The sequence below is a fragment of the Neofelis nebulosa genome, chromosome 4, assembly GCF_028018385.1.
Source record: "Neofelis nebulosa isolate mNeoNeb1 chromosome 4, mNeoNeb1.pri, whole genome shotgun sequence".
Classification (NCBI taxonomy): Eukaryota; Metazoa; Chordata; class Mammalia; order Carnivora; family Felidae; genus Neofelis; species Neofelis nebulosa.
Window position 1 is genome coordinate 106,231,717 of NC_080785.1, and position 14,728 is coordinate 106,246,444.

The following is a 14,728-nucleotide window of genomic DNA, read 5'->3' on the forward strand; positions in this document are numbered from 1 at the left end:
GGTTCAAGCCCCGCGGCGGGCTCTGGGCTGACAGCTCAGAGCCTGGAGCCTACTTTGGATTCCGTGTCTCCCTCTCTCTCTGCCCCTCCCCTGCTCATGCTCTGTCTCTCTGTGTCTCTCAATAATAAATAAACGTTAAAAAAATTCTTTTAATAAAAAAAAAAAAGATGCGGCCCTGAGACAGCACTATTGGATGAACACGAATTTAATTTTCAACTCTAAATTCTTTGTTTCAGAGCGGAGCTGCTCGGTTTTCAATCTTATGATTCTCCACCTGGCACATTTTAACTTTAAAGTAAACTTCAGCTTCCCCTGTACACCGTAACGTGCCAAGGAGTTTTGATCGTTAAACGGGTTCTGGTACCCATTTTGATCGTTAAATGAGTTAAGGTGGGAGAAGGGCACACAGGGTCTCTGTACTAATTCTGCAGTTTCCTGGGAGTCCTAACCCATTTTAAGATAAAAAGGCATATAACATAAAATGCCCACCGCCAGGTTCCAGTGCCCCTGTATTATTATTATTTTTTAAGCTTATTTACTTATTTGGAGAGGAGGGTGAGTGAGAGTGGGCTGGGACAGAGAGACAGAGGGAGAGGGAGAATCCCACACAGGCTTCACCTGTCAGCACACGGCCCCATGCGGGGCTCGAGCCCATGAACCGTGAGATCATGACCTGAGCTGAACTCAAGGGCTGGATGCTTAACTGACTGAGCCACCCAGGCCCCTGCTCTCTATTACTTTTTCTGTGCCTGACATCACCATTGAACAAAGATAGAATTTATTCAGCACACAACCTCGATGATGAGAGAACACAGGTAGCTACTTGGAAGTATGTGTTATGGGACGCCATCCACAGAACATGCAAGAGCATGAGAAACAAATCCAAAACAAAAACAACGGAAAGTTATAGAAACCACTACTCCAAGATCATCGTATCAGCGCAGGAATGCTTCTGGAATGCTTGTCTTCCGTATTGTGAACAAGGATTACACGGTGGAGTTGAAATGCATAAGCTCGTGCGTGAAATTAATGTATTTTAATTAACAAAATGTAATGGCTTTTTATTTGTTTGGGGAGAGAGAATGCAAGGTAGCGGGGGGGTGGGGGGTGGGGGGAGATGGGGCAGAGAAAACAGAATCCCAGGGAGGCTCTGCAGTGTCAGCTTGGAGCCTGATGCGGGGCTCGAACTCATGAACTGTGATACCATGACCTGAGCCAAAATCAAAAGTCAGACACTCAGCCGACTGAGCCACCCAGATGCCACAGAACATAATGGTTTCTAATGTGTTAAAACAAAACAAAACAAAAAACAAAACAAAACAAGAAGGGCGTTTACGTACAGAGTGGCTAATGACTTCGGAGAGGCTGATGTGCTCTGTGGGGGGAAGGGAACAATGGTGTGTTCAACGTGTGAAAGTTCATCCCATGTCACACTTTTCTGTTGGGGGGTCACTTCCCCCTTTGCTGGCTGCAGGTGTGACTTTGGACCCCCCGGTGCGCCTGGCCCTTCCGGCAGCCTTTCCTGACTCAACGAGGTGAGACTGAGACCCTTCTTCCTCCCTGTTTCCAAGACCCATTCCAAGTTCTCCCATCAGCAGCTCTGAGCCAGGAATCACCTGGAAAGCTGTACAGGTATCTCCTCAATGCATCCCCAGAGTTTTTGATCTCAGGGTTGTGGGGGGAGCGTCGGGGTGGGAAAGTGTATTTGCTTACATGTCAGGTCATTCTAACGGATGCAGGACAATGGCTCGGAGTCACTTCCCATTGGTCACCTCACAACCCAACACGCAGTGCATCCTTAACTGTGCTCAGAAAACTTCGGGCTGAGGAGGAATACACATGGGCACCAGAGAGTCGGCAGAGAAATGCTGTCCTGGGGCCCGTGCCCGCTCCCTCCCACCCAGCAAAGGCACAGACAGCAAAGCCCAGCTCCAGACCGGAGAGAGAGTGTAGGCAAGAAGGTGTCCGGAGGCACTGGGCCTGACCGGGACTCCGCCAGGGCTCAGGTCCTAGTGGAGACCTGGACTCTGAGCACACGGCCGAAGGTCAGCAGCAGGCTGCGGTTCAAGGTCAGCACGGCCTAGGACAGACAGCAAGGAGGTAGGCTCGTTCGCTCAGCTCTCAGGATCAGCATCAGGTGCTGGTCACGGACACGCCACTGAGCAGGGGCGGGGGGCCATTACCGACAGTGCCAGGGGCAGGGGGCAGGGTCCTCCTGTTCTCTTCCACGATCCAGCTACCCCAGCGCACCAGACTCCCCGCACCAAGGAACTGACAGGCAGGCAGAGCAGAGGAACACGTAAACGCTGTAAAAAGACACTGTGGTCCCAGCAGAGAAAGACAGGCTGGAAGGCATCAGGCCAGCCCTGGGAGGTGGGTGCTGGAGGTGGGAGAGGTCAGTCCTGCCAGAGACCCCGACTGGGCAGGTGACCAGAGGCAAACGCCACCCACAGGTGTAGAGCGAGGGTCACGGAAAGCTTTACGGAGCACAAGCAGGGCAACTTGAGGGGGCCTGGCTAAGAACATTGGATTTTCTCCTTTAGGCAATGATTAGTGACCCGACTAGATGCAGATTCAGAAAAACAAATTAATTTGGTGGGAGGGTCACTGTAGTAGCCATCCGTAAGGAGTGGTAGGCAGCGAGCGTCTCCATCAGATTGAATTTCAGTGCCCTGTGGCCTCCACGCTGACAAAGAGCAGTAAATACCAACTATTTACTGTGGATAGCACAGACATTATTCTAAAATATGGTTTAACTTATGCTCCGCAGAGGAATACGGGAAGACTTCTCTTTGAAAAAGAAATCTTTTGGGGGGCCTGGGTGGCTGAATCTTTTAAGCATCTTGACTCTTGGTTTCAGCTGGGGTCATGATCTCACAGTTTGTGACTTCAAGACCCACGTGGGGCTCCACCCTGAGAGCTCGGAGCCTCCTTGGGATACCCTCTATCCCTCTCTCTCTCTGCCCCTCCCTGGCTTGCTCTCTCTCTCTTTCACAAAGTAAATAAGTAAAAAATAAAATAAATGGAATGGAATGAAATAAGAATAGAATAGAATAGAATAGAATAGAATAGAATAGAATAGAAAAGTCTTTTGATGCTACTGGAAACTGGGGCACCCTGAAATCCATCCAAGGGGATTCTACAATTTAGGTTTTAAAACAACTAAACTCACGAGGGCCAATCATGGAACCAATTATGCTGGAAAAGCACTCAGAATTCTCTTCCAAATTCAGTCAGATACTGGAAATCCATGGACCGCAGAGTGAAAGTGCCCAGTTCAAGACAGCCTTTAGGATTTGTATTCAAAGTGGTTCACTGCTTTAGCAGATTGGAAGGAATTATAAAGGAAGCGTGCCTTGAGAGGACGGACAGGAAAAAGTCTATAAAGTCTTCACCACAAAATATAGTAACATGCCCGTGATCCTCAACAGGTAATCTCCAGGGACATGGTCCTCATTAGTAATTTCTCTGTGAAGGATCCCTCTCACAGGTGAATCTAGAGAGAAACACACAGCTCCTGGAAAGAGCGAGTCAGTGGACGCGGGCCACATGGGTCACAGAGGGAGAGGCACGTCACTGTGAGGCCGACCCAGGAAAGCACATGTGTTTGGCAGCCATCGAAAATGTGCTACCTGGCAATATTCTAGACATCTTTGCAAAGCCACTTAAATCCCACTTAGAATAACAGAGACGTGTGTGTGTACATAATTGTGTGTCTATGTAAGTAGACACATCAACATAAACATAAGTTCTATATTATTATGGGTTCATATATGGGGTAAATGTAAATTTAAGAACTATTAGGGGTGCCTGAGTGGCTCAGTCGGCTATGCGTCCAACTTCAGTTCAGGTCATGAGCTCATGGTTCGTGAGTTCGAGCCCCGCGTCGGGCTCTGTGCTGACAGCTTGGAGCCTGGAACCCGCTTCAGAGTCTGTGTCTCCCTCTCTCTCTGCCCCTATCCCCACTCTCTGTCTCTGTCTCAAAAATAAATCAACAGTAAAAAAAAAATTTTTTAATGAGTTGTTATGGTACCAACGAAATTCACCTGACATGTTGGGAAATTGAGCACTTTCCATAGGGGAAAATGAAACCATTGGAACGATCCCCTCACAGGTTGGTGTTTTATCTTTTGATGTTCTCCTTCCTAGGGTTGGTGACTCACAGCGATCAAAAAAAAAAAGAAGATGGCAATGCAAGCCGGTGCAGCCACTCTAGAAAACAGTCTGGAGGTTCCTCAAAAAACTAAAAATAGAACTACCCTACGACCCAGCAATTGCACCACTAGGCATTTATCCACGGGATATAGGTGTGCTGTTTCGAAGGGACACATGCACCCCCATGTTTATAGCAGCACTATCGACAATAGCCAAAGTACGGAAAGAGCCCAAATGTCCCTCGATGGATGAGGGGATAAAGAAGATGTATACGTGTATACATATGTATATATATATATACACAATGGAGTATTCCTCGACAATCAAAAAGAATAAAATCTTGCCATTTGCAACTACGTGGATGGAACTGGAGGGTATTATGCTAAGTGAAATGAGTCAGTCAGAGAAAGACAAATATCATATGACTGTACCCATAGGAGACAAAAGAGATGAACATAAGGGAAGGGAAACGAAAATAATATAAAAACAGGAAGGGAGACAAAACCGAAGAGACTCATAAATATGGAGAACAAACTGAGGGTTACTGGAGGGATTGTGGGAGGGGAGCTGGGCTAAATGGGCAAGGGGCATTAAGGAATCTACTGCTGGAATCATCGTTGCACTAGATGCTAACTAATTTGGATGTAAATTTTAAAAAAGAAAAAAGAAAATTAAAAAAAATTTAAAAAGAAAAGGGAAGAAGAGAAAAAAAAACGGACAAAAAAATCACAATCTTCACTCATTATAACTGCATGTAGCACTGACGGGACGCATTTCTGGTCTTGCAATCTCCAGGATGGAACTTTCTCTCCCTCTTTGGTCAAAGGTCGGTGCCCTCCCAGGCTGAGCCCCGCGGGACGTACCGCGGCCGCTGCAGAAGGTCCCAGTGCAGCAGAACCCTCAGGATGAGAAGCACAGTGCCTTGTGAGGCCAACTGCACGAAGGTCCAGCCCAGGAAGTTCATCTCAAAGGGGTTCACGTAGGAATCGACGCCGAAGCTGTGGGTCAGGTCGTACTTGATCTGGTTGTAGCAGAGTTCGATCAGCCCCTGCCCCAGGCAGAACTGAGGAAATACGGCGAAAACCCACTTGAGGACATCATAGATGTTCTGCAGACTCTGTGTAGAGAAAGAAAGAGACATCAGACTTACAGCTCTTGAAACCCTCCGTGTCTCCCTGGCCGTCCCGTGTGCCAGGTCTTCCTTGCCCCAGCCACTCAGCGACAGGCACGGGCGGCCACGGAACCAGAGAGAATGATCCTCAAGCTTCAGGTCTAGTGGTATTGCATTGCCCAGGGGTGGATGTGCGTGGGAGCCCAAACCTGCTTCCTCCTTCCGAGTTATCCTTCTGGAATAGGCAGGTCTATCCTAAGCCTGTACCTCAGATGTACTTTGGAAATACATAATTTGTCTGCTTCACAGGCTCATGGGTGGAGAGGAAGTCCGTCTGACGATGCATCATGAAGTCTTGCCCCCACCCAATTTAGGGGAGACCTCGGAGAAGACTTCTGAGCTGAAGCTAGAGTAAGTGAAGACTCTGGGGGCTGCTACGATGGCATGGATGTACGTTTCCTGTGAGACAGACATGGACTGGCGGGGCCCGTGGTGAAAGGTTATGGACTGAATGTTTGTGCCCCTCAAGTTCATGGTTCCAGCCCTGATCCCCAGCGTGACGGTATTAGGAGGCTGGACCATAGGGAGGTGATTCAGGTTGGACGAGGTCATGAAAACAGAGCCCCCACGATGGGATCAGTGCCCTCGTAGGAAGAGGAAGAGACACCAGCATTTCCCATCTCTGCTGTGCGGGGACGCGGCTGGGAGGAGGCCGTCTGCAAGGCAGGAAGTGGGTCCTAACCAAGACCTGATTCTACAGGCAGCTTGATCTCTGACACCCAGTCTCCAGAATGGTGAGAAGTAAATATCTGTTGTTCAAGCCACCTGGCCTGTGGCAAATGTTATAAGTGACACTCTTAGTCACAGGCAACATGAGTGTTCAAACAGGTGGATAATACTGGGAGTTGTCGCTGGGAACATGTTAATCACACGTAAAATGCCCCCTTCAAACTTAGCGTAAGTAAATGTTAAACATATGTAGTTGTCAGGGTGCGTGGATGGCTCAGTCAGTTAAGCGTCTGACTCTAGGTTTCGGCTCAGGTCATGATCTCACAGTTCATGGGTTCGAGCCCCTCATCGGGCTCTGTGCTGACAGTGCGGAGCCTGCTTAGGATTCTCTCTCTCCCTCTCTCTGCCCCTCCCCGACTCGTGTTGTCTCTGCCTCTCTCAAAATAAATAAGTAAAAACTCTAATATATACATATAGTTGTCTTTCTTAAGTGTTGTTTCAAGGACAAGGACGAATAAGAGAACAGAAGAAAACATCACATAGATGATTGCAAAGAAAAGAAAACAACATAGGACAGGCTGCATACTTGAACAATACCATTTTCAAATTAAATGTATACATATGGGGGCGCTTGGGTGGCTCAGTCGGTTAAGCGGCTGACTTCAGCTCAGGTCATCTTGTGGTTCGTGGGTTCGAGCCCCTGCATCGAGTTCTGTGCTGACAGCTCAGAGCCTGGAGCCTGCTTCAGATTCTGTGTCTCCCTCTCTCTCTGCCCCTCCCCCGCTCACGCTCTGTCTCTGTCTCTCAAAAATAAACATTAAAATTTTTTTTAAATGTATACATATAAATGTATGTATCTGCCATAAAATTTACTATTTTTCTTACCGTGTGGTGTCTTATGAATGCGAGCTCTATTCCATAATGAGGTTAGAATTGTCAGAGTGTTAATCATCGTCCATTAGGACTTCCTGGTAAGTACCACATACTGGAAGCTTGATGGAACATCACTGCAGTCCATTCCCTCCATAAACGTACAAAGTCCTGACTGGTAGACCCAGTTACCACTGAGGAAACACGCTCAAGGGGCTGATGAATGTGTTTAAGCCACATTGTGGTAGGCCCAGGATTTGACCCTGATCTTTCTGGCCCGAAGCATAAAATCTCTCCACCAAGGAACGTAGCCTTGAGAAAATTCACTGCAAAGTGGTCTTTTCAGCTGACTTTTAAAGATGGGGGTAGCTAAGCACATAACCCAGGAAGACCACATTAACTTCCTGCCAGACAAAGCTATGGAAATACAATCAAGAATTAAGGCTCAAGAATTATGGGTTCAATGTCACTGTCTCTTTATGGTCAAATTCAAAAACTGATCTGAACAGTAATATTTTAAAAGGGTGCAAAGTCATCATACTGTATACACTATAATACACAGCAGGGGGCATACCGTATCACCATTAAAGTTTACAAAATCATCAATTGTCTATTTCATGCTGGACAATGTCCAGTTTTCCCTTACAATGAAAACTGACAGCCGGACTTGTATAAATGTAGTCTTAAATAATGTGATTTGGTGGGGGGCCTGAGTGGCTCAGTCAGTTGGCATCTGACTTCGGCTCTGGTCATGATCTCGCGGTTCATGAGTTCGAGCCCCGCGTCGGGCTCTGTGCTGACAGCTCAGAGCCTGGAGCCTCTTCGGATCCTGTGTCTCCCTCTCTCTGCCCCTCCCCTACTCATGCTCTGTCTCTATCTGTCAAAAAATTAATAAAGATTAAAAAAAATACTTTTTAAATTATGTCATTTGGGAGCAACAGAAAATTCAAGAAAGGGGCATGAATTGTTTCATTAGGGCTTATTGTCTTTTGCATACAGACACGGGAAAGTCATGAAAGCTTCATCTACTTGTCCCTTAGCTCTTGTCTTGACTTCCTACCACTCCTTATAGATTTCAACCAGTCCTACTGGGACTTATTAATCCCAGTTTTCATAAAACTGTGTCCCTGAATCAAACAATGTACCACATGAAAGGATTTTCTGTCACTGGTTATAATGTAGAAACAGTAGAATACTACAGTTTCTGACTCAGGAACGGGTAACTAAGGAAGCCTCATATTTAAAAAAAAAAATAAGTTTATTTATTTATTTTGAGAGAGAGACAGAGGGACAGGGAGAGAGGGAGAGAAAGAGAGTCACTGCATTGTCAGCACAGAGCCCGACATGGGACTCGAACTCACCAACCGTGAGATCATGACCTGAGTCGAAGTCGGACGCTCAACCAGCTGAGCCCCCCAGGGGTCCCAAGGAAGCCACACATTAACGATGAGGACTTCACATCTGCCTTAAGGAATTCACAGTTATGCCAACAAGAACAAAGCTGTTGGTGGTGCACAGACGCTGAACTGAACTGACAGATAAGCCACATATATGACGAGAGACAGCTGCCCAAATTCAGGGAATAACAATCCATACATGTCTTATTTAAAGTAACTGCAAACTGATGGAGTGTGCAAAGAAATAAGTTACTGAAACTCTTGAGTTTTTCCTCCGCTGACCTCCCTCCCCTGAAACACAGAGATTCTCCCCAGCGGGAAAGGAAGCTGTTTGAGATCGTGAGTTAGACTCAAAAGGCATTTTCTATAGAGGTCAGCTCGGGGCACCTGGGGGGCTCGGTCAGTTAAGGGTCCGACTTCGGCTCAGGTCATGATCTCACAGTTGGTGAGTTCGAGCCCCCTGTTGGGCTCTGTGCTGACAGCTCAGAGCCTGGAGCCTGCTTCAGATTCTGTGTCTCCCTGTCTCTCTGCCCCTCCTTCACTCTCTTCCTCTCTCTCTCAAAACTGAAAACCCATTTAAAATTAAAAAAAAAATCAGCTTAAAAACTGTGATTTGGTAAAAATTACAACACCCCGATTAACATCACAGTTTAGAGGCACGATGGTTAATACAACCTGGTTCACTGCCTCGTAAGGACGATCTGAGAACCCAGTCAGCTCTGATTGATTCTATAAGAACATATGTATTGCTCTGACGCTTACAAGTGAGTATTTGAAATCACCCCTTTATGATGTTGGTTTTCTTAAGTAAATAATATCCAAATAGAGCGCAAAGGGAACGAACGACCTTAGCAACACAGTAAGATCTCTCTTACTATTTGTTAACGATCGAGCGTGGCCCACTGTCCTGCAAACAACCTGTTGCGCACTGATCTCTCTCCAGATCAGCGATGCTGTTTGTAACCGGAGCTGACCTCTGTGCTGGAAGGTCACGGACACAAAGGCTCCCGACTCGTTTCCTCTCTGGGTCCAGATGATCTCGCCTCCTCCCCTTTCTTCCTGTGATCCTGTCCCCTAGGGTTCACCCTTCCCACCAGGAGGAGTGTCTCCCGAGTCCACTTTCTTTCCCACCTGACAGCTCCCGAGGACCCCCGCGAGGCCCGGGTCCTGGCAGACAGCTGGTGGGCTGGGAGGGAAGGTGTGTACTATTTCCTCTACCTTCAGTGTCTTCCTCTAGCTAAAGCCCGATCGTTGTATTAGGGTTTTGTACACAAAGGCTACACATTAGTATAGATCAGCATCAACACCTGACCTGCAAAACTGCCCCAAACAGATCACTTCCTCCATTGAATGCACAGCGACTGTTTTCGTACTTGCTGCTTCCACGCCAACGTGGGGCAGAACACCAGGAGACAGTGTTAGCCACCCCTGGAACATCGAGGGTCTCCGCGAGCCCAGGCCCGAGGACGTGAGCCTGCCCCGATGAGGCAGGCATCAGTCCCCCTTGAGACAGGCCAGCAGCACTGGAGGGTGAGCCCTTTCTGGACCAACTTCTCGGCTCACCGGTCAATCACACACCTGGACGCCTAAGGAATCCGAGTCCAGGCAGACAGCAGGGAGTCAGAAGGGACGGTGGAGGATGCTGGGAGCGGAAAGCAGGGAAGAAAACGACACAACTAAGTGCAAACTGACATCGGTCCCCAGGGGAAGTGCAGGGAAGACCGAGGCAGGGTAAAGCAGACAAGACCCAGGCCGGCTCAGGGGGAGGAGACGGGCAGCAGGTGCATGACCAGGACACCATCAGATCCAGCTTGATGGATGGATGGGACCCAAAAAGTGACTCACTAATGTGAGTGCCTGGGGAGAGAGGCTTCGAGACGCATCCTCTCACTGTCACACAGGGGGAAATGGAGGCCCTTCTCAGGGCACACTCGGAAAGTGACCAAACCAGGGATGTTCCGGGGCTCACAGGGAAGGGGGCAGATCCACGCCCTGGTCCAGCCCTCCTGCGGTCGCAGAGCATGGTGAGTCACGGCAGTGTTCCCAACCCATAGCAAGCATGTGACCGCCCAGAGAGGAGCGTCTGACCCCTATTCCTGACACACTTGGATGGGACACGTTTCATGCATAGCAAGCATGTGACCTCCTAGAGAGGAGAACCTGACCCCTATTCCTGACACACTTGGATGGGACACGTTTCATGCATAGCAAGCATGTGACCTCCCAGAGAGGAGCACCTGACCCCTATTCCTGAAACACTTGGATGGGACACGTTTCATGCCTTCATTCGCCCTTGCAAGCGCCTATCAATAATTCATCAACAAACAGAGACACGGCGGCGAACATGGGCCTGCCCTCGCTAACGCAGCAGCACAAACTGTGTGTTTTGGGTCAGTTCTTGCCAGGCCTGAGCACGGGTCTCCTAATGGCACACGGGTTTGGGTTAATCAGGGTCGGTCTCTCTTCCCGGTGGTTAAAGACAGTGCACACTGGCACATCGTCCTTTCCTTCCAGCTGGAAAACCAAGGGCAGGGGCAGGAGCCAACACGCGCGTCCTCGGGGTGCCCGGGGCGGTGAAGCTGGCACCCACTGACCTGAGCTTTGGAGATGATGGCCAGCAGCCTGGGCATGATGGTCATCAGCAAGGTGCAGAGACCAAAGATGAAGTTCAGGGACACGTAGGAGATGAACGCCACGTCTGAGCTGGAGAAGATCCTGGACATCAGATACATCCATGGGAGAGTCGCATATCTAAGGAATAAAGGGAAAAATCATGTGTGTTTTCCCGTGACAAGAGGGAAGCATAGACTTTGGTTGGTCTGGTGGCTTCTCACTCGGTGAACAGAGACACATTACGGTTTTGACAACAAATCCCCCTGAACACACAGCTCACTTGCGAGGCTCCAGGGAGCACTGGGTATAACGGCAGCAACACTGGGTAGGGTCAACCCCTGGGCCACACGTGCACCTGCACCTAGGACTCCCCGACCTGGAGGAAGTCTGCGGACGTCCCCACGCCCCTCCCTCAAAGGGGCGAGCCTGGGTCTTGCTTCTTTGCTCCGATCCTCACCAGTAAAGCACAAATGGTTCCTGTTTAGGGGCGCCTGGGTGGCTCAGTCGGTTGGGCGTCCGACTTCGACTCAGGTCATGATCCCATGGTTTGTGAGTTCGAGCCCCACGTCAGGCTCTGTGCTGACAGCTCAGAGCCTGGAGCCTGCTTTGGATTCTGTGTCTCCCTCTCTCTCTGCCCCTCCCCTGCTCACTCTCTCTCTCTCTCTCAAAAATAAATAAATATTAGAAAAAAATAATTTAAAAAATAATGATAAAATAAACCCAACCTTTCTCCCACGTCCCCACGTGCTCTTTACACGCTTGAGGCAAATGTGTCACCATTTTCTTAGCGTGATTTAGCGACTTCGCCTGAAATACTCAAGTGCCTTCTGAATGCCCGGGGTTTCCTTAATCTGTTAAGTAGTTCTGGAGAGTCTAAGACCCCCAAATGGTGAGAGCCAGGCCCCACCCACCAAGGGGGCTATTAATTCCTTTTCCATAGGAATCTGTGGCATCAGAATGAGCCCTTGGGTCAAAGGACCCATCCTCATATCCCAGAAACTATAATAAATATAATAGCGTACATAAAGTCATACACAGTTCCAGCAGCTTCTCGCCACGAAAATCTGCCTCAGAACTTGGGCAACGATGGAAATTATTCCAGAATGTGCAAAGTGCAAGTGAACGCTTTTAAGCAAGTGTTCTTAAACAGCTGCCGTGCCGAGGAATCAAATTATGAGTAAATAATTAAATTAAATTAGCTACCCAAAAGGTAGGTCAGGACCCCTTGGTGCTTTGAACTGTCAACACCTACCTACGAAGTAAAGCAGCAGAGACAGAAATCAAACAGCCCGTTCCCACGACACCACAACACCCTGACCGTCCCTTCTGGGGGCATAGCTCAAGTGCTGTGCTCCCTCAGGCACCTGCCTGGACAAGCACATGAAACAATAGTATCCAATGTGGGGTTTTTTTTTCTTTTATTTTTTATAGAGAGAAAGAGAGCTTGGGTGGGGGAGGGGCAGAGGGAAGCGGGAGGTAGAGAGAGAGAATCCCAAGCAGGCTCCACGCTGTCAGCGCACAGCCTGACATGGGGCTCAATCCCACGACTGTGAGATCATGACCTGACCTGAAATCAAGAGTTAGATGCTTAATGACTGAGCCACCCAGGCGCCCCGGTCAAGCTTTCTCTTGACAATATTTTTTTTTAATTTTTTTTTTAACGTTTATTTATTTTTGAGACAGAGAGAGACAGAGCATGAACAGGGGAGGGGCAGAGAGAGAGGAAGACACAGAATCTGAAACAGGCTCCAGGCTCTGAGCGGTCAGCACAGAGCCTGACGCGGGGCTCAAACTCATGAAGTGTGAGATCATGACCTGAGCCAAAGTCGGACGCTTAACCTACCGAGCCACCCAGGCACCCCTCTCTTGACAATATTTTTGATGACGTGAGGTTTCAGAGGACTGTGGTTTTTAGAAGTTTGCTGTTTTCTCATTTTATTTTATTTAAAAAAATTTTTTTAAGTTTATTTTTGAGAGAGAGCAAGCAAGTGCGGGGCAGCAGCAGACAGAGAGGAAGACACAGAATCTGAAGTAGGCTCTGTGCTCAGCGTATAAGCCCCAACACGGGGCTCGATCTCACAACCCAAAGACCATGACCTGAGCCGAAATCAAGAGTCGGTTACTCAACCAACTGAGCCACCCGGGCGCCCCCAAAATGATTTTTATAATGGAAATGTGTTATTAACAATCTGTGAGTGAAATCTCGGGGCAGCTGTAAATAACTGCTATAAAATTCCCTCTTATGAGTGAACCGAAAATCTCTTTAAATAAACTCCTGATCCAAAGGCCAGATTCTGCAACAGTGACAAGTCCTTTTCCACAGGACAGCTCTCTAAGCAGCTGAAGGTGAACACGTCGGTCCTCTCACGCCTCTGCAACAAAAGGCCAGGCCCTTCTTGCTCCTCATAGGACACGGCATCCAGCCAAGTCTCTCCGTCAAATGTGCGACTGGGGTTTGGGGGCGTTGGGGTAGCAACACCTCATGGGGCATCTGACGGGACACGGCCGGCACAAGGTGCAGCAGGATTATGTATATGGCACTCGGCCAATGTGTCATCCTCGGGAGCACAATCCAGGAACATGGCTGCCTCAAGATCCCACCGGGAAGCCCAGAGCCCCCATCAGAACGTGAGGGACCAGGCGCCAGGGTGGCTCAGTCAGTTAAGTGTCTGACTTCAGCTCAGGTCATGATCTCACTGTCTATGGGTTCGAGCCCCATGTTGGATTCTGTGCTGACAGCTTGGAGCCTGGAGCCTGCTTCGGATTCTGTGTTTCCCTCTCTCGCTGCCCCTCCCTGACTCACACTCTCTCTCTTTCTCAAAAATAAATCAACATTAAAAAAAATTTTTTAGAAGTTAAATAGGCTTCTAGAGCCTAATTTATCTTTTGGTGAAATCTACAGTGGCTTGTGCCAATCTCTACTCTTTTATTAAATACAATATTATATCATTTTAATGGCTTTAGCATTTGCTGGGCAGGGGCCTGCTGCTCACGCTTACTGTGGAATTTATGAGGTTTTCCTCCCTGGGAAAGCCAGCCTCTCGTCCACACCACGTGAATTTTCCAAGACGTGGAACAGGCCCCCGTGGCCTGTCTTCACAATCCATTAGCGCGGAACATGCACCAAATATGTTCTTACAGTTTCCACTGTTCACAGATACTAGATTCCCTTTCTGGCATTCCTTGCCTCGTTTTGCTGCTAATTCTCACCCTCCAGCTTAAATACCACATTTTCCTGGCTAGACAGAGCCGGAAGGAAGAAAACAAGACAATTGTCACTGGGTATTTTCTTCTGTGTCTCTTTGAGACTCTGTGTACATACCTGACCCCTAATTTCTTCAGATTCCAAACCCCATGTAATTCCAAGCCCCTTTTAACACCTGCCACGTCCTCAGGCCACAGGGCACTCTGGGGCCCAGCCTTCCCGACTCCCAGCTCCAGCTTTCCACACCTCCCTCCCTGGGCAGGGGTGAGCAGACACCCCTGCCCAACCTGGGTCCCGGCAAAGAAAGAACCCCATGTAAATGACAAGGAAACCTGCGGCCTCGGGGATGTTGCCTCAAGATCCCAGCTGGCCTCCCCGGAGTCCTTCTCCCCCGGGGTCCCCTGGCTTCCAACCCCGCCTGCTACCTTTACAGACACCCCCGTCCGAGTCCTGGATCCTTCACCCGAGCCCAGCACCCCGGCTGGCCCGGGATGTGTGGCAAGGACCTGGGAGCGTCCCCCAGTTCCCAGGAAAATGCTGTGGCTGCACATGCGGTGACTGGTCAGGGCTCCTCCCAGGCTGGCAAAGGCACTCACGAGAGAAACAAGCTCCGCGACCACTCCTCCACATTTCTCAGGAATTTCTAAC

The 14,728-nt window shown here is 48.9% G+C and overlaps 1 protein-coding gene across 1 annotated transcript in view; it reads right to left on the reverse strand.

Annotated features, from left to right (window-relative positions):
- Window positions 1-14,728, reverse strand: part of ABCA13 (ATP binding cassette subfamily A member 13) — a 390,771-nt gene that overhangs the window by 88,193 nt on the left and 287,850 nt on the right. Inside the window, exons 52-53 of the mRNA XM_058725626.1 lie at window positions 10,857-11,013; window positions 5,019-5,272 (exon numbers count right to left, since the gene is read on the reverse strand). Of these exons, the coding sequence (XP_058581609.1) occupies window positions 5,019-5,272; window positions 10,857-11,013 (411 nt within the window). The remainder of the gene's footprint in view (window positions 1-5,018; window positions 5,273-10,856; window positions 11,014-14,728) is intronic.